The sequence below is a fragment of the Physeter macrocephalus genome, chromosome 18, assembly GCF_002837175.3.
Source record: "Physeter macrocephalus isolate SW-GA chromosome 18, ASM283717v5, whole genome shotgun sequence".
NCBI classification, from domain to species: Eukaryota; Metazoa; Chordata; class Mammalia; order Artiodactyla; family Physeteridae; genus Physeter; species Physeter macrocephalus.
This window is the reverse complement of record NC_041231.1, coordinates 71,745,282-71,770,000: the sequence shown is the minus strand read 5'-3', so window position 1 is coordinate 71,770,000 and position 24,719 is coordinate 71,745,282. Positions and strand designations below refer to the sequence as shown.

General features: G+C 45.5%; 1 protein-coding gene and 1 long non-coding RNA gene across 12 annotated transcripts in view; both read right to left on the bottom strand.

The window, feature by feature from the left end:
* Positions 1 to 17,210, bottom strand: part of PIM1 (Pim-1 proto-oncogene, serine/threonine kinase) — a 47,306-nt gene extending 30,096 nt beyond the window's left edge. For 2 of the 11 annotated variants that reach the window (XM_028479824.2, XM_028479825.2), the window contains exons 1-5: positions 16,724 to 16,932; positions 16,350 to 16,609; positions 15,891 to 16,257; positions 14,188 to 14,364; positions 13,525 to 13,690 (exon numbers count right to left, since the gene is read on the bottom strand). In XM_028479824.2, coding sequence (XP_028335625.1) covers positions 13,533 to 13,690; positions 14,188 to 14,364; positions 15,891 to 16,257; positions 16,350 to 16,609; positions 16,724 to 16,805 — 1,044 coding nt within the window. In that variant the 5' untranslated portion in view covers positions 16,806 to 16,932 and the 3' untranslated portion in view covers positions 13,525 to 13,532. Of the gene's footprint in view, positions 1 to 4,673; positions 6,080 to 6,958; positions 8,142 to 8,970; positions 9,863 to 12,162; positions 13,691 to 14,187; positions 14,365 to 15,890; positions 16,258 to 16,349; positions 16,610 to 16,723 lie in introns of those variants that run through there. The other 9 variants (XR_003677069.2, XR_003677072.2, XR_003677073.2 and 6 more) reach the window with 9 other exon arrangements.
* Positions 17,211 to 22,896: 5,686 nt separating this feature from the next.
* Positions 22,897 to 24,719, bottom strand: part of LOC114484208 (uncharacterized) — a 2,816-nt gene continuing 993 nt past the window's right edge. Inside the window, exons 2-3 of the long non-coding RNA XR_003676814.2 lie at positions 23,748 to 23,837; positions 22,897 to 23,401 (exon numbers count right to left, since the gene is read on the bottom strand). This is a non-coding gene — a long non-coding RNA (uncharacterized lncRNA). The remainder of the gene's footprint in view (positions 23,402 to 23,747; positions 23,838 to 24,719) is intronic.

Sequence of the window (24,719 nt, the reverse complement as noted above, 5' to 3'; positions counted from 1 at the left end):
CAATTCAGCAAATATTTATTGTAAACCTAGTTCATACTAAGTTGCAAGGACATAGGAAGGACCTTCATAAAAAGTTCCTTAACTGGTATCGTAAATAGATACCTAAATAGATCTGCATTTAGGCACGGCTCAGTATCTGTACATACATTTCCTAACTCTGGGCCCTGAGATGGCGTAGAAGCAATGATTCCCCAGGAGCAACTGAGCACATCTAGAACCCAGATTTGGTTTTTAAATACCATTCTTCCATAAAAGGAACCAAGGTTCCTTAGAGAAGTGGTTGATCCTGGGCTAGAGAGGCAAAACGCGAGACGAGCCTATAGGGCATCTTGTTGTGACAGGAAGTAGGAGTGCGCTCAGAGAAGGATGGGAGCCCTTCAAAAGGACACAGGAACCAACCTGAAAGCGCTCCCAATGGCCAAAGCTGGAACAGTTTGAGCAAGACAATAAGTAACCATAGTTTTGGATTTTCTAACCAATAAAATAAAATAAATAACCATGACTCCATACTGATATAAATAACTCATTGCATAAAAAAAAGACTTCTTTAGGGCTTCCCTGGTGGCGCAGTAGTTAAGTATCCTCCTGCCAATGTAGGGGACACGGGTTCGATCCCTGGTCTGGGAAGATCCCACATGCCGTGGAGCAACTAAGCGCATGTGCCACAACTACTGAGCCTGTGCTTTAGAGCCCGCGAGTCACAACCACTGAGCCCCTGAGCCACAACTACTGAAGCCCACGTGCCTAGAGCCCGTGCTCTGCAACAAGAGAAGCCACTGCAATGAGAAGACTGTGCACCGCAACAAAGAGTAGCCCTCACTCACTGCAACTAGAGAAAAGCCCACACACAGCAACGAAGATCCAATGCAGCCAAAAATAAATAAATAAAATTAATTAATTAATTTTTTTGAAAAAGACTTCCTTAACTGAGTATCTAGATGACTAGAAATTTGAAGATGTCAAAACTAAGTGGCAGTTGAGTAGGCTTGAATAATTACATTTTGTGGTAACTGAAACTAAAACCCGCTTGGAGTGGGCAGACAGAAGGTTAAAGACTTAGTTCTCATCTTGTCTCTGCCACTCAACATCTATAAAATGAGGATAAGACCATCTACCTTGCTGACCTCATGATTCTCCAAAGAAATAAAGTATATGAAAGAAAAGTTAAATGCAAAAATAAATAAATAAACAAATAAAAACAAAAACTCCTTAATAACCAAGGACTTCAACCATCCCTATCATGATAAAATTAATCTTGACTATTCGTGGATTCTGTATTTGTCAATTTGCCTTCTCGCTAAAACTTATTTGTGATCCCCAAATCAATATTCACAGCGCTTTCATGGTAATTTTAGATGTATGCAAATTGTCAAAAAATTTGTCACCCACCATGCATGACTTGCCCAACACTGCCAGCTAAGGTGGGGTAAGGTGATGCTGCCTTCTTGTTTCAGCTATCATACTGTAAACAAGTGTCCTTTTGTGGTAAATTTAGTGCCATGCTTTTGGCATTTTTGTGCTTATTGTTGGTGACTCTGCTGTTTAAAACTGCCCCCATGTGCTAGATAAGCTTCCCTCAGGCATGAATTATAGGACTGTTGGCCATGAGTTTAATGTGAATGGATCAATAATATATATTAAATAACATGAAGCACACCTGAAATGTTTGTGCCCAAAGGCTCACAGGAACCTAACCCTGTATTTCCCCTAAGAGTAGTGATTCACTATTCACTAATTCAGTGTTTGCAGCAACTTTATATAACACAGCTACTGTGAATGACAAAAACTGACAGTATTTAGTAGCACCTTCTATGTACCTGGCCCATCCTATACTCTTTTTTTAAAATCAATTAATTAATTATTTTTTGGCTGTGTTGGGTTGTCGTTGCTGCGCGCGGGCTTTCTCTAGTTGCGGCGAGTGGGGCTACTCTTCATTGCGGTGCGCGGTCTTCTCATTGTCGTGGCTTCTCTTGCTGCGGAGCACGGGCTCTAGGCACGCGGGCTTCAGTAGTTGTGGCACATGGGCTCAGTATTGTGGCTCGCGGGCTCTAGAGTGCAGGCTCAGTAGTTGTGGCACATGGGCTTAGTTGCTCCGCGGCATGTGGGATCTTCCCAGACCAGGGATCGAACCCATGTTCCCTGCATTGGCAGGCGGATTCTTAACCACTGCGCCACCAGGCAAGTCCCGCCACCCTATACTTTCTTTGACATAATCTTAAATATTCCTGACAACATCCTAGAATAAAGGTTTTTGTTTTAGGCTTCTGCCAGTCATCCAAGTGCTCAAGTTGGCTGGCTCTTCTGTCATTTTCTTACCCCTGACAGATGTCTGATTAGCTGGGTATTTTGTAGTCACATTTTTTTTTCAAGTAGGCCAGTAATCTTTCTTGATTACTATATTCAGTCCTTGCCAATTTGAGAGAGAAAATATTTACTGAGGTGACAAACACTTGAATTTATTTTTTCAAAAATTTCCTGCGACTTCTTATTAAGACAGACTTCAAACCGAAAGAAAGTTTGAAAAAAAAATAGTAAAATGAATACCCATAAACCCTTTGAAGACTTGTTAAATGGGAAAGTGATCAGTTTCATGTAGAGTTAGAGAGTGGAACTAGGACCAAGGAAGGGAAGGTAGCATAAGACAAACTTCAGCTTGAAACAAGGAAGAATTTTCTCTCTTGCAAGGAGGATGGACTCAGCTAAGGTAGAATGAATGCCTACAGACAGGGGTATGGTGGACCTGATCGCTGTACTGGGTAGGAGGGAGGTCTGGACAACAGGTCAAGCTGTCTGTGAGTCCACAATCCACTGCTTTGTCTGAGTTCTAGGATTGCCACAGTATTGTTTTCATAGTGGTTGTATAGTATTTCAGCCACCTCATGTGTTAACTCAGCATTTGAGGGCAGATCTGAGAGACCAACCTCCATTTGTAATGTGGTTTCTCTGAAAAGATGTGTTGAATTTCAAACAAGCGATAAACAAACTTTTGAAACATGACCCTATAGAAGCTGGAGAATTGTTGTTCTTCTTTTGACTTGTCCTTAAACTCGTTGAAGCATCCCAGCTGCCCTTCTAACGCTACTGTTCTGGGATTTGGGGACTCTGTGTTTGTCTTATTAAATTATAATTTCCTAAACTTCAGATTCCAACATGGATTTGACCAGACAGGAAGGAAGAAGACCTGAGATCTGGCCCTGCTGAGTCAGATTCTCCTGGCTCAGCTCCATGATTTTGTCTGAAGTATATGCCTAGGGTGGCAGATAATCTTGCCCCACTAAGAACCTGCCATGACATCTTCAGCCAACATTCTCTTCTTAGGCCTTATGTGGCTATTTGTATCTGTACAATGTAGACAACTTTTTTTTTTTTTTTTTTTTTTTTTTTTTTTTTGCAGTACGTGGGCCTCTCCCTGTTGTGGCCTCTCCCGTTGCGGAGCACAGGCTCTGGACGCGCAGGCTCAGCGGCCATGGCTCACGGGCCTAGCCGCGCTGCGGCATGTGGGATCTTCCCGGACCGGGGCACGAACCCGTGTCCCCTGCATCGGCAGGCGGACTCTCAACCACTGTGCCACCAGGGAAGCCCGACAACATATTTTTGATGTGTATTTTATTGTGTAACCACAGTATATTTTGACATTTTATTATGTATCTTCTTGTCTGTTCTCCAGTTGTTCTGTGTGCCTTACTCTCACCCTTTCAGAAGATTGTAAACTTTGACCTTACATCTGCCCCTAATATATTCATCTTTTAGGGTCTCTGTAAAACCAAGGGCAGCAGCAGTGTGGTGTATAAGGTGGGACCATAAACTTGGAGTCAGATAAACTTAGGATTCTACTCTGCCATTTACAGTCAGCCCTCCCTATCCATGGGTTTCGCATCCGAGGAGTCAACCAAATGAAGATCGAAAATATTCGGGAAGAAAATAAATTCCACAAAGTTCCAAAAAGCAAAACTTGAATTTGCTGCACTGGTAACTATTTATATAGCATTTACATTGTATTTACAATTATTTACATAGCATTTGCATCATATTAAGTGTTAAAAGTAATCTAGAGATGATTTAAAGTATATGGGAGGATACATGTAGGTTACGTTTTCTATAAGGGACTTGAGCATCTGACTATACTAGCCATGTGACCTTGGTAAATTATTTAACTTCTAAGTCTTGGTTTTCTTATCTCTAAAAGGGAAACGATTATACACTTGTAAAGTGTCTGTCACATGCTAGGCATCCAATAAATGGTCATTCTCAAAAATGGCATGCTGCATGACACCATTTAAATGAAATTCTAGAACAGGCAAAACTAATCTATAGTGACAGAAACTAGATCAGTGGTTGCCTGGGGCTGGTGGGGGTGGGTTGAGTAATCAAGGGAAAAGGCCAAGGGAACTTTTGCGGGGGTGGAAATATTCTATCTTGATTGTGGTAGTGTTTATATGGGCGTGTACGTTTGTCAAAACACATGAAACAGTGCACTTAAAATAGGTGCGAGTTAGTATATGTAAATGATCCCTCCATAAAGTTGGTTTTAAAAAGAATGTTCATTCCCTTCCTCTCCCCATCAATGAAAATGTGTTAGATTAAGGCACACATTCCAGGGCCAAATATACATTTTATCTTTTATTTTAGATTATTCATATTACCGTATAATTTCCCCCATGAATCGGTATAAGTAAATGAGACTTGGCTTGATATCAAATTTCACTTTTTAACTGACTTCCTTGTATTATAAAATTGGAGAGATGTGTCATCAGGGGCGTGAGAGGGCAGACACTGGTCTCCAAGATACAATGAAATATACTTAAAGACACCATACATTTAAAAAAAATCACTCACTTAAGGGGAAAATATTTTTCTGGTGAAATAGTAAAAGCTTGCCATAAAATAAAATGATAGTGATGAGGGCTTGGATTAATGGAGTGGCCTGAGGGAGCTTTTTACTTTTGCTTACTCTGCATGTATCCCCTCCCCGCAACCACATGACCCTCTTCCCATAATAGCTCCTCCTTCCATCCAAAGGGGAAGGGTACATACCAGATGTCTCTTAAGGAATTTCCTTGGAATCTGCTCCTAAAACACTTTTGCTTCCTTTTCACTGGGCAGAGCTTTGTCATGTGTCCACAGCTAGCTGCAAGGGAATCTGAGGGAGTTAGTCTTTATTCTTAAGAAAGGCCATATGACTAGCTAAAAAATCAGAGGTTCTATGACCAAGGAAAGAAAAGAATAATAGATGTTGACATAGGCAACAATTCATCTTTGCCCAAAGCCGTATCAGGTAACAGAATATTTCATATATAATGTCAGAAAATTACAAAGTACCAAAATTAATAATGTACACCCATACTGTAGCCGTATCAAAATGATTATGTTTGTCCATAGTTCTTGAAATGGAAGCATTTCAATAGTACATTGTTAAGTGGGGGAAAAACAGGTTACCAAAAATATGAGCTCTGTTCTATAAAATTATATATAGCTAATATGTGTGTACATATAAATATATACATATTTAAATATAAATATGGATGTGCTAAAAGTATTTCTCTCTGGAGTGGTAGAATTACATCATATAACTTTAATTCACTTCATACCATTATTTTTACTAAAAAGCTTGTACCATTTTTATAAGCAAAAAAATTCTTTTCACTTAGAAAATGTGTGGGCATCTGTGTCTCTAAGGAACTTCACGAGCGGAGCTGAGAGGTGAGCAGTGGCAGGGTGGAATTCAGGGGTTGGGAAGGTCTCGATCATTTTCCTGCAGGCACTCAAGTGATATGCAGTTCCTGGGTTCCTGGGAGCCCCTGGGCAGTGGTATCTAGGAGGCTATTGATCCCCAGGCCTGAACTCAGGAGAGAGGTCTATGCAGGAGTTGTGGCAATCACCATGAAGAAGATGGTCCGTGAAGCCAGGGGAGGAAGCACATTACAGCGGCGACCATGCTGGGCGTCTTCCCTTGGCCTCCAGAGCTGTTCCCCACCCTTCTCCAGCTTGCTCTGTGCCTGGAAAGGCTGACCTATGTGGACTGCCTCACACCAGACTCCCTGCCTTCTGACTTTCAGCTGAGTTCAGTCCATGGGAGGCCCTGGTAGGAGATCAGAGGATGGGAAGAGAGAAGCACGGGTATTTCTTTCTCACTCCCTCCACGCAGGGTTAGCACAGGGTGACAGCTTCTCCCGAATGAAGGTTACAGCTGACATCAGGCAGGCTCCTCCTCCAGCCCTCAGGCCTGAGCGAGGGAGTGCTCCCACTGTGCTAGCCCCAGGGTACAGCACTGCCCCACATGGTTTCCCAGCACCTGCCCCACACCTTTGTAAATCGTTCTTTTTTACACTCTTCCCTGCATTACCCAATCTGAGTGTGCCATCTGTTTCCTGCCAGGATCCTGGCCAACACAGAGGGCTTGGGGGTGAGGAAGGGAAAGAACACCCAAGTTTAAAGGGCAAGGAAAGGGAGAGGAAATGGGCCTAATCGACAGAGGAGTCGAAGGCAAACCAGGAGTTATGAAACCAGGCGGGCGGCCAACAGTTTTATGAAGATGGCAAGGTTAAATAAGGATGAGATCTCAAAGGTATATTGGGATTGGCCATCTGGAGGAGGAGCTGGGAAGAGGAAGAAAGAGAATTGGGTGGGTGGTTCTGGGAGGTGGGATCTGAGCTGAAGATCGAGAAGAAGGTAAGAGGTAAAGAGAGGTGAGAGAGGGAGTGGAGCAGAGGAGAGAACCAGGGCAAAGGTAGGGAAAGAGGCAGCAGGCCATGGGGTGAAGAAATGTGACTCTTTAGTCCAGGTGGGGAAGCAGGTAGTACCTCCAAGAATGAGTGTGGGGACTTCCCTCGTGGTGCAGTCGATAAGAATCTGCCTGCCAATGCAGGGGATACGGGTTCGAGCCCTGGTCCGGGAAGATCCTACATGCCATGGAGCAACTAAGCCCATGCGCCACAACTACTGAGCCTGCGCTGATTGGCCATCTGGAGGAGGAGCTGGGAAGAGGAAGAAAGAGAATTGGGTGGGTGGTTCTGGGAGGTGGGATCTGAGCTGAAGATCGAGAAGAAGGTAAGAGGTAAAGAGAGGTGAGAGAGGGAGTGGAGCAGAGGAGAGAACCAGGGCAAAGGTAGGGAAAGAGGCAGCAGGCCATGGGGTGAAGAAATGTGACTCTTTAGTCCAGGTGGGGAAGCAGGTAGTACCTCCAAGAATGAGTGTGGGGACTTCCCTCGTGGTGCAGTCGATAAGAATCTGCCTGCCAATGCAGGGGATACGGGTTCGAGCCCTGGTCCGGGAAGATCCTACATGCCATGGAGCAACTAAGCCCATGCGCCACAACTACTGAGCCTGCGCTCTAGAGCCCGGGAGCCACAACTACTGAAGCCCACGTGCCGCATCTACTGAAGCCTGCGTGCCTAGAGCCTGTGCTCCGCAACAAGAGAAGACACTGCAGTGAGAAGCCCATGCACCGCAATGAAGAGTAGGCCCCACTCGCTGTAACTAGAGAAAGCCCGCGTGCAGCAGGGAAGACCCAGCACAGCCAAAAATAAAAAAATAAGAAAATAAAAAAATTTTTTTAATTAAAATAAAGAATGAGTGTGTATGTACCGAGGCACAACACATACTTACACATATACAACACCCACACCTGCACGCGCTGTACTCTACATTCACGTGAACACACACACACGCAAATACGTATACACCACCATGCTTCATCACACACACCAAAGATACACATATTTGCACACATACACACACCTCACCATATCATCATCCCTACACCTTTCACAACAGTCACAACAGTAACTGCCAGATCCATAGATCTCACTGGACCCCACGCAACGTCGGATCTTTGCTTTGCTGTGACATTTGTCTATTTGCTGGCATCACGTTAAACCCTGAGAAAAGCCTGATTCTACCCACTCACGCATGAAAAAGGAGTTCTCAGGGTTTACAGCATGGTGCCCAGTGCACCGTAGATGCTCCGTGGATAAATCTGGAATGGCTCCACAGTCCCTGGCTCTTACCCTGGGGTATGGGGCAAGGGCTATACCTGGCTGTGCTGGTATGTGCTGACCTCCTAAGTAACTTACCCAGGGGGGGCCCTAAAGACTGGCCTCCAACGACCACAACCCAAATGCCTGTCCGTACGATGGAATATTCTAGAGTAAAAATGAAACACGTGCTAAAACATGCATGAATCTTTATAACATAATGTTGAGTAAAAAGAGCAAGTTGCAGATCACTACATACCTGCCTGATAATCTTTTTATAAAGTTCAAGAACAATGGAAACTAAACACTGCATAATTTAGGAACACATGGCTATGAAATAAAAACTTTTTTTAAGAAATGTAAAAGAATGCTAAACACAACATTCAGACAGCAGGTTATGTCTGGGAGAGGCAAGGAATGGACTAAGAAAGGATCATATAGGTAGATGGATGTTATTGCTGATGTCTGCTTCTTGAATGGGATTCACCACCCAGTATAATATAACTGCAGGCCAGGCTTGAACCAAGGATGAGAATATATCATGAACCAAGGATTATGATTAACCCAGTTCTGTACATTGGATGTCTTTTTACAGTAAATAAAAATAAAGACTGTCCTCTCAGCTTGACCCTAGTTCTGCTTATTTTTGCACTTCCTCCCACAGCGATGCTGAGGGGTCACTGCAACCTTGCTCTTGGCAATCGGAGTTACTAGTGCAAGGCTGGGCAGGAAATGAACTGGGGATGAGGCCATATCTGCTTTAACACTGTTCTCGATGGGTCCTTTGTGGTAAGGGTTTCCAAGAACCAGCAGAGCAGTTGAGGGAGCTGAGTAACATTTACAAGAAATATGTGCCTGGCCCCACCCCCTAACCACCCCGCCCCATCCCCTCTCTCCTCCCTTTACCGCCTCCAACTCTTCCTCCCTACCCAGGCCCAAGTGAAGGGTAGCTCACAAGAGCCAGTAATGAATATTTCCATGGAACAGAACTGCTTACCTGACACTCTGGAGTCTGGGGAAGAACTGCCTTGACGTCCACCCAGATTCTGGGCCCTGAAGGAAACTTGAGATGACTAATCCACACAAACATTTATTAAGTAGCAGTATAGCAGAGTGGTAGTGAGCATGGACCACCTGGGTCCAAATTCTAACCTGGCCACTTCTTAGGTACGTGACTTTTGACATAGTACTTACTGCTCTGCACCTCAGTTTTCCCCACCTGCAAAATGGGGATAAATAATAATATCTCCCTCATGGAGAGTTGTTGTAAGACTAAGACATGCAAAGCATGCAAAACAGTGCTGGGCACATGGTAGGTACTGAATAAGTGTTAGCTATTATCGCCAAGTGTTATGAAAGATGCAGATGAATCAATGAGACCATGGTCTAGTGCAGGAATTTGCAAACTTTTTTCTGTAAAGGGCCAGATAGTAAATATTTTTGGCCATAAGGTCTTTGTCACAACTACTCAACTCTGCCATTGCAGTATGAAAGCAGTCATAAACAATCCGTAAATGGATGAGCTTTATTTCTTAATGCTGACAATTAAATTTCACATAATCTTTACGTCTTATGAAATATTATTCCTCACTCAGTCTGTTTTCAACCATTTAAAATGTTAAAACAAGTCTTAGCTTACAGGCCGTGCAAAACCAGGTAGTGTGCCAGACTCGGTCAGCAGGTTGTGGCTTGTCCCTCCCTGGTCTAATGGGGGGAAAAACATTAGCCCCTCTGGATTTATTTGCTTTACCTGTATGTTCTGTGCCTCACTTTTTACAGGTGAACAAACTGAGGTTCACCCTTCAAAGTCCAGTTGAAATGCTGCCTCCTCTTTGAAGCCTTCCCAGATCACCTCAGCCAAGGGCAGTAATAACTCCATCTGCTGCCTCCTTTGTGATAAGCACACATTTGTTCATTACTTTTAAAATTTCATCATGAAATATTTAAGACAAACCAAAAGCTATAAAGTATAATGCAGGGACTCCCCTGGCGGTCCAGTGGTTAAGACTCCACGCTTCCACTGCAGGGGGCACGAGTTCGATCCCTGGTGGGGGAACTAAGATCCCACATGCAGCGAGGCATGGACCAAAAAAAAAAAAAAAAAGTATAGTGCAAATACCTTACTTAGTCCTCACCATCTGGTTTATGAAATAAAGCATTGCCCAAACAGTTGAAGGCCCCTATGCAGATACCCCTCCCCAAATCACAACCGCCCTTCCTCTTCCCCAGAGGAAACAGCCACCATCCTGACTCTGGGAATTTATTGCCGTGTACTTCTTAGTACTTTTACTACATATAGAAGCATCCCTAAGCAGGAGGTAATATTTGTTTGCATGTATGTACACCCATTATTTAACTAGATTTTCTTAATAATCCATTCAAGGAATATCTCTATTTAGAGATTAGTCTCAGAGGGTGTTATAAGGCCCAAGGGATCCAGTTAAGTAATGGTGGTAAAATCCAAGGCTGATTCCCAAGTCATGCTCTTGGGTTTTGTTTTGTTTTTTTCTGGCCACGGCCCACGGGCCCAGCCACACAGCGGCATGCGGGATCTTCCCAGACCGGGGCACGAACCCGCGGCCCCCACATCGCCAGGCGGACTCCCAACCACTGCGCCACCAGGGAAGCCCCCCAAGTCATGCTCTTAACCATTGCTCCCGTCTATATTCCTGTGGCCACACAGTCATGTTAGTTATCTGACCCCCTTTCCACACTAGATTTTAAACTGCCCAATAGAAGAGACTGTGACCTTTCACCCCTCCTATACAACCCCTAATATCTGGCACCCAGTATCTTGGCACTTACTATCTTGCACTCTTCTTCAAAGAGACACCATCTTCTATCATCCCTAGCAGTCTCAATAGAGGATGGGGAAACTGCCAGAAACTCACTTCAAGGCAAAGAAGGGTGGGGCTTTGATAGATTTCAATACGTTTAGATCAACTTTTAAGCCAACTGTCAACTTTACTGTAAAGGATGAGGCATGCAACCCTCATCCTCCAAGAGATTGGGAAGAGCAAGGAGGATAGAGAAAAGGGGAACTGAGAAAATCAGCCCCCTAGAACCAAGAAATCCTTCCTTCCTCTCCTACCGCCACATGGGAGCCGAGCTAGGGTTTGGGATCTAGTCCAAGCTTAAGGAGTGAGGAGTGACAATGAGTGAGTGGTATTGTGGCCTGGACCCTCAAACAACCTGACAAGACAGCATCTGGGCCAGTGTCCAAAGGGTGTGTGCATGCACCAAGGGGAGGGAGCAAGATGATGAGGAAGGAAGAACGTTGTAGGCTGCTATTGATGCTTCTAAAGAAACAAGAAACGAATATTTACAAATACTTGACATGCACATTGACAGTGGTACTCGCTCCACTGTTCTTTCAGGATGTAGTCAGGCCACGTGCACTAAGTGGATTCATGGGTTCTACCATCTAGTTTAAACTGAACTCTCACAAAAGGAACAAGAGGCTTAAACAGATCCCTGCAAAGAAACCACGGACTAAAAATGCTAATTATCCCAGCACAAGCAGTAAGAAGATGGCCGGGCTAACATTTCACCTACTCCCAATATAAGCTTTTTGTTGAGCACAATGGAGAGGAAAACTTACGCAGTCAAAACAACGAATGCATTTCCACACGTCTATTATCGACTAAACTCCACACTAAAGATGAAGGGAAATTTACACAGGTATATAGTTTCCCAGTAAACACTTATTAAGGGTACGTTCTCAAAATGTTTTACTAGTGGGAGAGACAACTGAAAAAAGCCTCAACTGGTAGTTTAGCAAAATTTTGGTATCTTCTAGGTCAGCCTTGTCCAGTGGAACTTTCTGCAATGATGGAAATGCTCTATTGTTCCACAGCTACTAGTCACCAGTGGCCATTTCATGAAATCTGACTAGCACTGGGAAATAGCCACATATGCCATATTAGCCCAGCTCTAATAGAATCTGCATTGGGAATAGAGGTTGGGACTGCATTGGGCCCCTCCAGCCAAATCTCGTCCACACAAGATTGGTTCCTCTACCCTTTGGCCATATTCATTTCAGAAAGGTGACTATCCCAGAAGTCCTACTGAAGTAAACCAGATTTAGGCTGAAAATTCCTTTTCCTCCCAGGATAGGTTTTGGCATTTACCAAGTGTTCAATTAACGCGCATTAGCATGCCTCTGCATGGACAACACTTAAGCCACAAATTAAGACAAAAGGTATTTTATTCAAAAAACGCCAAGTATAAAAAAAAAAAAATAAGATCTCTTTTATTCCCCTGTACAGTATTTCACTCAGATAAAACCAGCAGGCTACATGCTGCTCAAAACACAGCCCCAGAGAGGATCCGGAAGGCACACCATCCAGAACTGCTTTTCATAAATCTATCCTATATACACAAGTCAGCAATGCCCCTCCCCCATCACCCACGGACCCCAAGCCCACTTCGGTAAGCAGGTGAGGGGGCCCGCAGAAGTCAGGGAGCTGCAGCAGCTGTCCCGCCTGAGTCCCGTCACCCTATGAACAAACAGAGCAAGCGTTGCAGCCTTCCCCAAAAGGTCCCCAAGTCAGAGGAGGAAAGGAGAAAAGAAAACTATGGCGGCAGCTGTGGAAGCTTGGAGCAGGAAGGGAACCAAATAAATAAATAAATAAATAACATTGACCTCCAGGTTAGAATGCGCATCTTTCCAAGAAAAAAAAACAAAAACCCAAAACAAACAAAAAAAAACAGGTAAAATAATTTAAAGGCAAAATTAAAAAAGAATTAGATCAACTACAACCCTTTTGTACACTACCATGCCAACTGTACACACATTTACAGTTTTTCTGTTGATTTGCATTGTTTGTGCATTTTTGTGTGTGTGTGTGTGTGAGGTCTTGGCTTAGAAACAGTTAAGTAAAAACCAAAAAGGAAGACCAGTTCACTTGGGAGTTTTACTAAAGGAGGTGGAAAAAGGGCAGGTGGCTCAGCATTTGGCCCTGTAGCCTCTTCCATGGCACCTTTCATATGAATGATGGGGGGAAGGGGTGGGGGAGAAAGAGAGGGAACCAAACCCAGGCAGATTTTTGGAGAAGCAGCAGGTAAAAGAGGCAAGTTCAAGTATTTCTCCCAGCACAGCCGGAGTCCCCACAGAAGGCACTCAGAAGAGTCGGAAGAGGTGACAGGGACTTAAAATGGTGCTAGTCCTATCCCACCCCAACCCGATTTCCCCCTACCCGACCCATCACGGCATTCAGCAGAACTCTTGATGAAGGGAACAGTTCCATGGCTGGATTCTGATCCACTCCCACCCCACCCGCCACCCCTGGGATTTTGCAAAGTCCAGCAATGCTGGACACCGATGAGAAGGAGAGCTTCTATGGGAGGAGTTGAGGCCTAGGACGGCTGGAGTGGAGTCTCTTCCTCCCTTTGGGAGGCAGCCTCCAGGGCCTGGGGTCTGGAATGAGTTGTAAATGTTGTTCCTGTATCAAGCACTGTCCTGCTTGGAGAGAAGTGTCACTGGTACTTGGGAAGCTGGAAACAGACACTTCCCCTCCCTTGAGCATCTGACAGAGAGGGGAGAACCTGCCTGAGAAGCTATTTGCTGGGCCCTGGCAACAGGCTGTGGAGATGGATCTCAGCAGTTTCCTGGGGCAGGAGGACATCTTGCATCCATGGATGGTTCTGGATTTCTTCGAAGGATGGCCGATCTGATGGTCTCAAGGCCAAGCACCATCTAATGAGATGTTGACACTCTAGAGAAAGCAAGATAGAGGTTATGAATGACTCAACTTGTTTTTGCAGTGCAAAGGTCTTCCCACTTAGCTTCCCAGGGGCCCACAAGTCAGGGATCCAACAGAGACCCTGCCCTTTCTAGAACGCTTATTCTTCAATGAGAAGGTATTAACTGACACCTAGATGCTCCAGTATGCTTTCAGCTAAAAAACAGCTCCTCTCTTAAACCTGTAGTTTTCAAACTTCAATAGCTAGGGCCTTTCCCACAACGCCCACTCAACAGAAATAGGAAAGATGATGACAAGAGATTTTGATGAGACATCACTAAGCACGATGAGATGATTCAATTCACCTACCGACTTACAAATATGAACACCACCCACGATGAGGTCACTGGAACCACAGTATTTAAGAGAGCCTGCCTTAAGGGAGAAGGCTCAAAGAGCCCTCAATTTTTCACTTCCTGGCAAAACAGCCAGGAGTTGCGGGATCGGGATCCTTTGGTACTTGAAGTTACCTGAAGAGACCCTCTGCCTGAAGAAAACTTGGCCCCTGATGATCTCCTCATCGTGCTCAAAGGGAATATCTCCACAGACCATATCGTACAGCAGGATCCCCAGAGACCAGACGGCTGCCGACCTGCCATGGTAGCGATGGTAGCGGATCCACTCTGGAGGACTATACACTCGGGTCCCTGCAAGCCGGGGGAATAGGAAGGAAAACATACTTTTAGCAAAAATAAAACACAAAGCAACTGAGAGGTATGCTGAGTAACTCTTAAAAAAAAAAAAAAAAGCACCACCCTACTTCCCCTCCCGGGGCTAAAAGGAGTGGATGAGAAGCTTATGGCAGCTCTCCAACCCAAAGCATTACCCACTTCTCTACCAGCTCAGACCATAAACAGCTCCAAGAAACAAACAGGGCTGGCCACAGACCCAAAGCCTGAGGCCTGTATGTGGTAGGACCACCCTCAATGGGAGGAGGGGATGAACATCTGCAAACTCAAGGGAGGTATCTCACAGACTATCCTTAAACTGCATTAAATGTCCTTGCCCAGGAGCCGGGTGAGTCTCATCTCAGATATGATCCAGGCAAGGACACTTGTACAGTATCCTAAGTCAGGGTGCCCTTTGAAAGGCCTTCCTCCCCACCCTCTGGATGTATGGGTAGACACCCACACCCCTTCCTCCCCACACTGGAAAGGTGGAGAGGCAGGGCTGGCTTCAGACCACGTGATTCCTGTTTACAAACTTTGAGTTGTAAAAAAAAAAAAAAAAAAAGTGGGGCCATCCCGCTGGTGCTCACCAGGGGGCAGCAAAGACTGGAAGGAAAAAACATGGGAGGACCCGGCCAGCCATTAACTGTTAAATACAAAAAAATGCAGCCCAACCCAGCGTCCTCCAAGGGCAAATAAACACAAACCACAAGCCCCAGTCACAAGTTTTGAAAGGCTGTCGTTTGTTAGGTTAAGCCGCTCAGATGATGACCCACCCTCTCGTGCTTTGATCTCAAGCTCTCCATTCCTTCTTTTCTCAAAGAACCCTCTCCAAGCCCCTCCCTAGGATAGGTTTTCATCCTCTCTGCGGAGACACCCAACTAATTTTCAAACCAGCAAGAGATCTTATTTCACAACATTCATTCCCGACTCCCTCACCCCACAACACCAAAAAAAAAAAAAAAACCCAACAACAACAATGAATTATTTAGCGAAACTACTGTTTCTATTCCTTATTCGTCCCTAAATCAAAGGGGAGAAAAACAACCTGCAGCTCTAAAACCTACCTTACCGAAAACTAACTCCCTTATAAAACAAAACAAAACAAAAATGACAAACCCGGCGTCAATTTTCATCTCTCCCGCTCTCTCCTCCCCCTTCCCCCCTCCCATCCTTTTACTGGCGGGGAAACTGGGTCAGACTTCAGAAATCTGGGCTACGGCCGGTTGCCCGCAACCTCTTATTCATCGGGAAAGCTTGGAACCCACAGAATTCCACTTAAAAAATAAAATCATGCCAGAAACATTACAGGTTCAGCTGGCTTGAAATCCCCGGCTTTCCTACGCTGGGAAGCTCTCCTTCGCCCCACCCCTGCTAGCATCGAGCCAGACGGCCCGATGACCTTTACAAAGGGCCGGAGAGGAAAGCCTACCCAGGCCTCCAGGCCAGGCCGAGTCACCTGGGCAGTTCCCTCCCGGGCAGCTCCGCCCCCAGGCCTGGCTCACCATCGAAGTCCGTGTAGACGGTGTCCTTGAGCAGCGCCCCCGACCCGAAGTCGATGAGCTTGAGCTCGCCGCGATTGAGGTCGATAAGGATGTTCTCGTCCTTGATGTCGCGGTGAAGCACCCCGCAGTTGTGGCAGTGCCGCACGGCCTCCAGCACCTGCCAGAAGAAGCTGCGGGCCAGCTCCTCCTGCAGGGCCCCCCTTTCCGTGATAAAGTCGAAGAGGTCTTGCACCGGCTCGGGCCTCTCCAGGATCAGGACGAAACTGTCGGGCCTCTCGAACCAGTCCAGGAGTCTAATGACGCCGGAGAAGCCCGAGCTCACCTTTTTCAGCAGAACCACTTCCATGGGCACTCGGGTGCCATTAGGCTGCAGAAGGGCGAGGGGGCTGCGTTAGGGCGGGAGTGGAGGGTGCCCCTCACCCCACTCATCCTGGGGGTCGCCCCCTCCAGGGTACTCACCAGCTCTCCCCAGTCTGAAATGCGGTCCTTCTCCACGTGCTTGATGGCCACCTGGAAAGCCCCCCAGAGAGCGTTAGGTTCCCTCGCCCGGGCCAAACACACCCGTGCGCCCCCCGTCCGGCGCTCCCTCCCCGCGGTGGGCCGCCCACTCACCGGCAAGTTGTCGGCGACACGGATGCCTGAGTAGACCGAGCCGAAGCCGCCGCTGCCCAGGAGCGGGCCCACCTGGTACTGTGACTCCAGGGGCTCCTTCTCCTTGCCTAGGAAAGGGGGAGTCACAGGGGACTCAGTGCCGGCCCGCGAGCCCCCAGCTCCCACCCTGGAGGTCCAGCCTCCACTCCATCCTCGGGTTGGGTGGCGGGGGGGGCACTCACCGGGCGCCAGCTTGGTGGCGTGCAGGTCGTTGCAGGGCGCGGCGCGCAGGTGGGCAAGAGAGTTGATTTTGGACAAGAGCATCCCAACCTCCAGGATGTCGGCGTAGGGACGGTGTCTGGAGGAGCTGCAGCAGGAGCTGGGGCTGTGGTTGTGCCGGTGGCTGTGCCTACGGCTGGGGCTGAGGCTGCGGGTGGCGTTGCGGCTGCGGCTGGCGCGGAAGGCCGAGGGCGAGTCGGAGGACGACTGGGGGCGCTGCCGGGGCTGGCGGCTGACGGACACGCCGGCGGGGTCAGGCAGCGCAGAGGGCGGAGGGGTGGGCGGCTCGTGGGGCTTGTGCCGCAGCGGCGCGGCACAGGGAGCTTGTAGCTGCTGCTGCTGCTGCTGCCGCCGGTCCCGCCGCCGCCGCCACCGCCGCTGCCGCCAAGTCCTCTCGGGCCTCCTCCGCCACCGCGGCCGCTGCTGCAGACACCCGGCTCGCCCTGCCGCCAGGAGTAAAGGGGCGGAGCGCGCCGGCGGGTGGGGGGCGCGCGGGCGGGCGGGGATGGGGCGGGGCCTCTCCGGGAGGCCTAGGCGGGGAGCGGGGCTGCAGGGCCGGAGGAGGGAGGAGAGGGGGTGGGGAAGCGGCGGGACAGGGCGACTCCCCTCCGCCCCCGCCCCTCGCGCTCTGTCGCCGCGCCCCGGCCCCGCCCCCGCCGCCGCGTCTCCAGCCAACCAGAAGCCGATTGATCTGCATAACACGGCGCGCGACGCCCACGCCCCCGCCCAGCTCTCGCGGTCAGAATGGTCTCTACGCCGCCACGACGTGGCGGGAAGGAAAAGGCGCCAAAATGGAGGGGGAGGGGCGCGGGGCGTGCGGGTAGGCGGGAGCTGGGTGTCGAGCCGCTAGGGAGGAAGGATGGGGAGGGGCGTATCGATTCAAACCCAAACAATAACAAAGCCATCAAAGGCCGCCCGAGGCCGGCTCTGTAGCTCTCCGTTTCTCGGGGTTTTTGGGTCAAGGGCTCGAGCTGGAGCATAACAAGTTGCGCAGAGACGACGGGCGTTGGTGTCTCAGGCCGGGAGGCCGGCGCGCCGGGGTGTGAGGGACTGTGTGTGTGGGGGGATGCCGACGAGGGTGGTCTTTATGTGTGACTCAGACGCAAGACCTCCAAGTCGGCTTGGGCGGGTTGACCACGCGCTGTGGGCTCGGGTTGGATCTCCCGGGGGTTGTGTGTTGGGAGCGCGTAGGGGGCGAAGCATCTGCAAGATATGAGTCACGGCGGCTTCACGGAGGGAGTGGAGGTGTCACAGGCCTGGAATAAAACGGGGAGAGCTCCGCTCACTCGGGGGAGAGGTCCAGATCGCGGTTGTCACAGCCGGTGAAAAGATCAGCCCCCAGATTCCCTAGCAGATTTTTATTTTTAAAATGCTGAAAGGTTCCAGTGAATCCTGATGCCTAAGAAGTGATGTGTGTCAGAGTGCCCTGTAAAGAGGAAATCACGAAGCAAATGTTAGTATTGTGATGCCAGATGCTGTCTCAGCCCCTTCTGTGAGGGCGGGAGAGAGAAGAAAATTCCTCATCTAAAGCGAGGGTGGGAGGGCGCGCTTGATTTAATCAGAGTTTTCACGTTGTATTCACCTTTTCATCAGCCTGTTATTACCAGTCAGGCAATACTAGCAATTATTGGCTGCCCCCGAGTCTTGACTCAAAGGAAATTCGCCCCCTTGCCCCCCTTGGAAATAACATGGAAACTGACCAATTCGACTTGCATCCTTTGTCCTTTTAAACTTCTTGTAGAGTTGATAACGACGTGTGAAATGAGTAAATTAAACTTCTATGTAATCCATAAATTGAATTGTCAGGGCCTAAGTAATTGAAAGCTAACTACATCCTATTTTAATTTTTTTCACTTAAAGGAAAAATGAGGAAATCCAAGGATCTGTATAGCTGCAGTCATTAATGAATTTAAATGTTTCATTAAAAGTTTTCTACAGCGCTTGTTATATAAAGATGCCCAGATATTTCACAACTTAATTTATCTCATGAAATATTACATATTTTCCTTTTGTTTGTGTACTGTGGCCTAATTCATTCATTTTTGATGACTAGGAGAAAACGCAAGGGAACAAGAATTATTCCTTCTTTTACAGATAGGAAAATGAAACATAAATAGGATGATACAGGGTCATACAACAGCTAAGAGAGGAAGAGATGAAATGACCCAAATTCAACTCCTGAGTATTCAAAGCTTTCCTCTTATTGGGGTCTAAAACTGTCCTTAGCACTAAGACATCAAGTATCAATGTATGTGACCCCCACCTCTGTCCCCTCTACCCCCCCCTTTCCTTTCATAAGCCCTACTGGACTGTTCTTACTTGTTCCCACTCACCTAGCACTTTCCACACTTTCTGCCTTTGTAGAGGCAGTCAACCTGTTCTGAGAATATCCTCTCTTCACTTTTATTTAAAGTCTTTCCAGACTTCAAGACACAATTGTAGTTCCACCCCAGATTGCTAAAGAAACACCAAGCATTCTTTCACTGTCTATTCCACTTATATGACAATCATGTGTTTCTTTTTTTGGTTTTTTAAAAAATCTATTAACTTTTCAGTTATTTATATCTTGTCTTCCCGTATTCCTTGAATGAATACTTTATCCAACATTTGTTAATGAAGGGGAAGATCAAAATGGGTCTCAATAAAAAGGTCATGATTAAAGTCAATTTATACCAAATTTAAGTGAATTAAGTGGGCTTAGGCAAAATAAAATAAAGGTTAAGAACAACATTTAACCTGAGTTAGCCTGCTTTCAGATTTGGGATCTGGCACCTACTAGTTATGTGACATTCGTCAAGTTACTTAACCTTTCTAAGCTTTAGACTTTGAATGGAGATAATAATAGCGCCTACATCATAGGGCTGTTGTAAGAAGCAAATAAAATTCTGCACATAGGGCTTCTCTGGTGGCGCAGTGGTTGAGAATCCGCCTGCCAGTGCAGGGGACACAAGTTCAAGCCCTGGTCCAGGAAGATCCCACATGCCGCGGAGCAACTAAGCCCGTGTGCCACAACTATTGAAGCCCGTGCCTAGAGCCCGTGCTCCACAACAAGAGAAGCCACCGCAATGAGAAGCCCGCACACTGCAACGAAGAGCAGCCGCCGCTCGCCGCAAGTAGAGAAAGCCCGCGCACAGCAACGAAGACCCAATGCAGCCAAAAATAAATAAATAAAATAAATAAATTTATTTTTAAAAAAATTCTGCACATAAAGCATGTAGACTAACACAGAGTAAACTAATAAATATTAGCTATGACGGCAATGATGCTGATTGTGATTATGACAATGATGATGAAAAGGAAGAATTTTGGAACGGTCTTGCACCTTGGCGGTTTCAAAGATAAAATGCTAGCTAGTTTGATTTTAATCATCTTGGGAGAGAATGTGATTCAAAATAGTTCTATAGGGACTTCCCTGGTGGCACAGTGGTTAAGAATCCACCTGCCAATGCAGGGAACACGCGTTCGATCCCTAGCTCTGGAAGATCCCACATGCCGCGGAGCAACTAAGCCCATGCGCCACAACTATTGAGCCTGTGCTCTAGAGCCCGCGAGCCACAACTACTGAGCTCGCGTGCTGCAACTACTGAAATCTGCGCGCCTGAGCCCGTGCTCCGCAACAAAAGAAGCCACCCCAATCAATGAGAAGCCCACGCACCGCAACTAAGAGTAGCCCCTGCTCACCGCAACTAGAGAAAGCCCGCATGCAGCAACGAAGACCCAACGCAGCCAAAAAAAAAAAAAAAGTTGTATACATTAAATCAAGTTCAATCCGTTTCACTTTCTCTAGATCTTTGTAGGGCTAAATACTTAATTAGTTTTAGCTGAAGTGATTAACATTTAATATGGTGGGTGCTTCACAGCTGGAAGTTACAAAACATGGACCTTGCTTGGCAAAGAGCTTTTATTTACTTAAAACTGCTTTTAAAGATAATTATTAAACATTCAAGTACGTTTTGAGTTAAAAGTTACTCTTTGAAGGTAGGGAACTTGATGTTTTGATTCATCAAACTATAGTTGTAATAATAAAAACAAGCACAACTGGTGCTGTCTCAAAGATTCTAACAAAGAATCAGAAAAATCACACTGATAATTAAATGACAAGTGCTTTTGGAAATATAAAGGCCATAATTATGCTAACAGTTCTCTGGAAAGGGGAGAATTTGTTCATGTTAATTTGAACAATAGCCAAATTAATCCTTAGGTGGTTTCCATATTCTACCTGATATGGATTTAATCAAGTCATTGTCAAAGGAATGACTTCAGCAATTTCTGTAATCACAGTTTAGAAGAGGTTTGAAAGGGGGATGCCTGTTCACTGTCTTTTAAAGTACCTCTGAGTCTAGTTGATGCACTTATATAACTAGGTCTGTACGGCTTTTACTCTATAAGCTATTTGCAATTAATTGGATAGAAATAATTTGGGTCTGCATCTCATTTCTCTCCTAAAATAAGAATTACTGCATTTTAAAATGTAATGTTTAATTTTGAAAAATTTACCATTATTTTTTATTTTACTCTCTCCTTGTTTGGTGAAATAAATAGAAAGAGGAAAATTTGGAGAAAGTCAACTGCAGTACACTTCTTTTTATATCTTAAAATATGTCCAATTACCTCAACGTTTATAAGATTATTTAGAAAAATTTCAATTTCACATGTATTTCATATGTGTAGAATATATGTGAAAATCTGCTACAAACTGACATGAAATAGTCTAAATTTAAAAAGACTGAAGCCTCTGGGAATTCCCTGGTGGTCTAGTGGTTAGAACTCTGCGCTTCCACTGCCAGGGACCTGGGTTCGATAGCTCGTCAGGGAACTAAGATCCTGCAAGCCGCATGGCCAAAAACAAAAAAAAAGACTGAAGCCTCGATGGCCAATAGGCACATGAAATGATGCTCATCATCTCTAATTTTTAGAGAAATGCAAGTCAAAATTGCAATGAGGTACCACCTCACACTGGTCAGAATGGCCATCATTAAAAAGTCTGCAAATAAAAAATGCTAGAGAGGGTGTGGAGAAAGGGAACCCTCCTACACTGTTGGTGGAAATGTAAATTGGTGCAGCCACTATGGAGAACAGTATGGACATTCCTCAAAAAACTAAAAATAGGGCTTCCCTGGTGGCGCAGTGGTTGAGAGTCTGCCTGCCAGTGCAGGGGACACGGGTTCCAGCCCTGGTCTGGGAAGATCCCACGTGCCGCGGAGCAACTGGACCCATGAGCCACAATTACTGAGCCTGCGCGTCTGGAGCCTGTGCTCCGCAACAAGAGAGGCCGCGATAGTGAGAGGCCCGCGCACCGCGATGAAGAGTGACCCCAGCTTGCCACAGCTAGAGAAGGCCCTCGCACAGAAACGAAGACCCAACACAGCCATAAATAAATAAATTTTTTAGAAAAACAACAAAAAACTAAAAATAGAGTTGCCATATGATCCAGCAATCCCACTCCTGGACATATATAGGGACAAAACTATAATTCAAAAAGATACATGCACCCCTATATTCATAGCAGTACTATTTACAATAGCGAAGCCATGGAAATAACCTAAATATGGCCACCGACAGATGAATGGATAAAGAAGATGTGCCATATATATATATATATATGATTGAGCCATAAAAGAGAATGAAATAATGCCGTTTGCAACAACATGGATGGACCTAGAGATTATCATACTAAGTGAAGTAAGTCAGAAAGAGAAAGACAAATACCATATGATATCACTTACATGTGGAATCTAAAATATGACACAAATGAACTTATCTACGAAACAGAAACAGACTCACAGACTAGAGAACAGACTTGTGGTTGCTAAGGGGGAGGGGGGATGGGGGAGGGATGGAATGGGAGTTTGGGATTAACATATGCAAACTATTATATATAGAATGGATAAACAACAAGGTCCTACTGTATAGCACAGGGAACTATATTCAATATCCTGTGGTAAACCATAATGGAAAAGAATATGAAAAAGAATGTATTTATATATATGTATAACTGAATTACTTTGCAGTACAGCAGAAATTAACACAACACTGTAAATCAACTACATTTCAATAAAATAAATTTTAACATAAATAAATAAAAATAAAAAGACTAAAGCTTCCTTTTTAAGTTGTAATAATTGTGGTAGTGGTGGACAGCTAAGAAATCCAGAATGTCCCAGCTTCAGAATAGTCAGGAAATATATGTAGTCAAGTTTGAACTGGCTCTTGTCCTTGATAAGATGTGACATTTGTTTCAAGTTTATAAATCTCCTTTAGTCAGCTTCCAATTTTCTCAGCAAGGTTGGAGAAAGGGTTTTTATTATTCAGTAAAGTATATTTAAATTCATTACCAATTCATTTGGTGTTTTTTGGCTGCGTTGGGTCTTCGTTGCTGCGCGTGAGCTTTCTCTCTAGTTGCGGCGAGAGGGGGCTACTCTTTGTTGTGGTGCACGGGCTTCTCATTGCGGTGGCTTCTCTTTTTGCGGAGCACGGGCTCTAGGCATGTGGGCTTCAGTAGTTGCGGCGCCTGGGCTCAGCAGTTGTGGCTCGCGGGCTTAGTTGCTCCATGGCATGTGGGATCTTCCTGGACCAGGGATCGAACACGGTCCCCTGCATTGGCAGGCGGATTCTTAGCCACTGCACCACCAGGGAAGTCCCTTTTTTTAAAAAAAAAGAATAAAAATAACCTAGATTTATTTTTGGATTTTTACATTTAGTACTGACACTTCGAGTAAAAATAATCAATATTTATCAAAAGCACTGTACACAAAGATTTTATAGTTCCTGAGTATTACTGGATAGATAAAATGGAGTATCTTAGAATGTATAAAGGCTACAGGAAGCCTGGAAACTGTTATAAAATACCTTATTAGAAGACGAGGAAAATGTATGCTGCAGATCAAAAAGACAGGCACATGCACAAAAACCCTGCATGCTTAACTGATAAAGAATAGGGGCTGTATATGTGCGTGAGAGAGACAGAGACAGAGAGAGAATTCATACGTTTGAAAGCTGATGAGGGGACTGTCTGCCATCTTCTAAAAAGTAGAATAAAATTGTTGATGCAAGACTTGGAAAAGCCACAAAGTGCACCTAAAGAAAAGGAAAAAAAAAATTTTCTCAAAAAGATTTCATGGAACATCTTGCTAGACACTAAAAAGATGGTAATGAAAACATTTGTTTATTGTATATCTCATTTGTCTTTTAATAGTATACAGCTTTACTTTTCTGTATTTGTTTAGTCTCTATAACTAGATAATAAATGTACTGAGGGCAGAAACCATCCTTTCATTGAATGTTAAGGCTAAGTGTCGACAGTGGGTCAAGTGAAAGCAGCAAAAGTGACACTGTGATAGCAGCCAAAATTAAGCATCAGAGATGTGCTGACCATTTTTCTAAGCACTTTACATGGATCCTCATATAAATCCTGTGACACGGGCAGTTTTACTATCTTCACTGGTTTACAGATAAGTAAACAGAAACAGAGAGAAGTAATTTGCCCAAAGTAACATAGCTAAGTGACGCAGCCATCTCCTCCCCACCATGCCAGTCTGCTTTCCCAAGGAACACAGGATGAGTTTAAGGGATTTAACAAGGTAAGCTATGATTAAGTTCTAACTGAGGGTATCATCCTCAAGAGCAGCATTCAGAGGAGGCTGAAGAAGTCAGGGAAGGCTCCATGGAGGATGTAGAACTTACCGTGGATCTTAAAGGATGAGTAAGATATGAATAGGTGGAAAGGACAGACGGAATGGGGGGAGCAACCTCAGGAATTTTGCAAAAGATGCTTTGTGTGATGTTCTTTGTATTCCCCAATGCATGGAAAATGAATGAATAATAGTTTCTTTAAATAAATCGAAAGCAGAAAGCCAGATAGAAAAATCAGTAGGACCTCCTGATGTCATGAGGCAAAATGTGAAAGACATGAAAAAGATGATAGATTTTATTTCAGTCTTTTTTTTTTTTTTTTTTTTT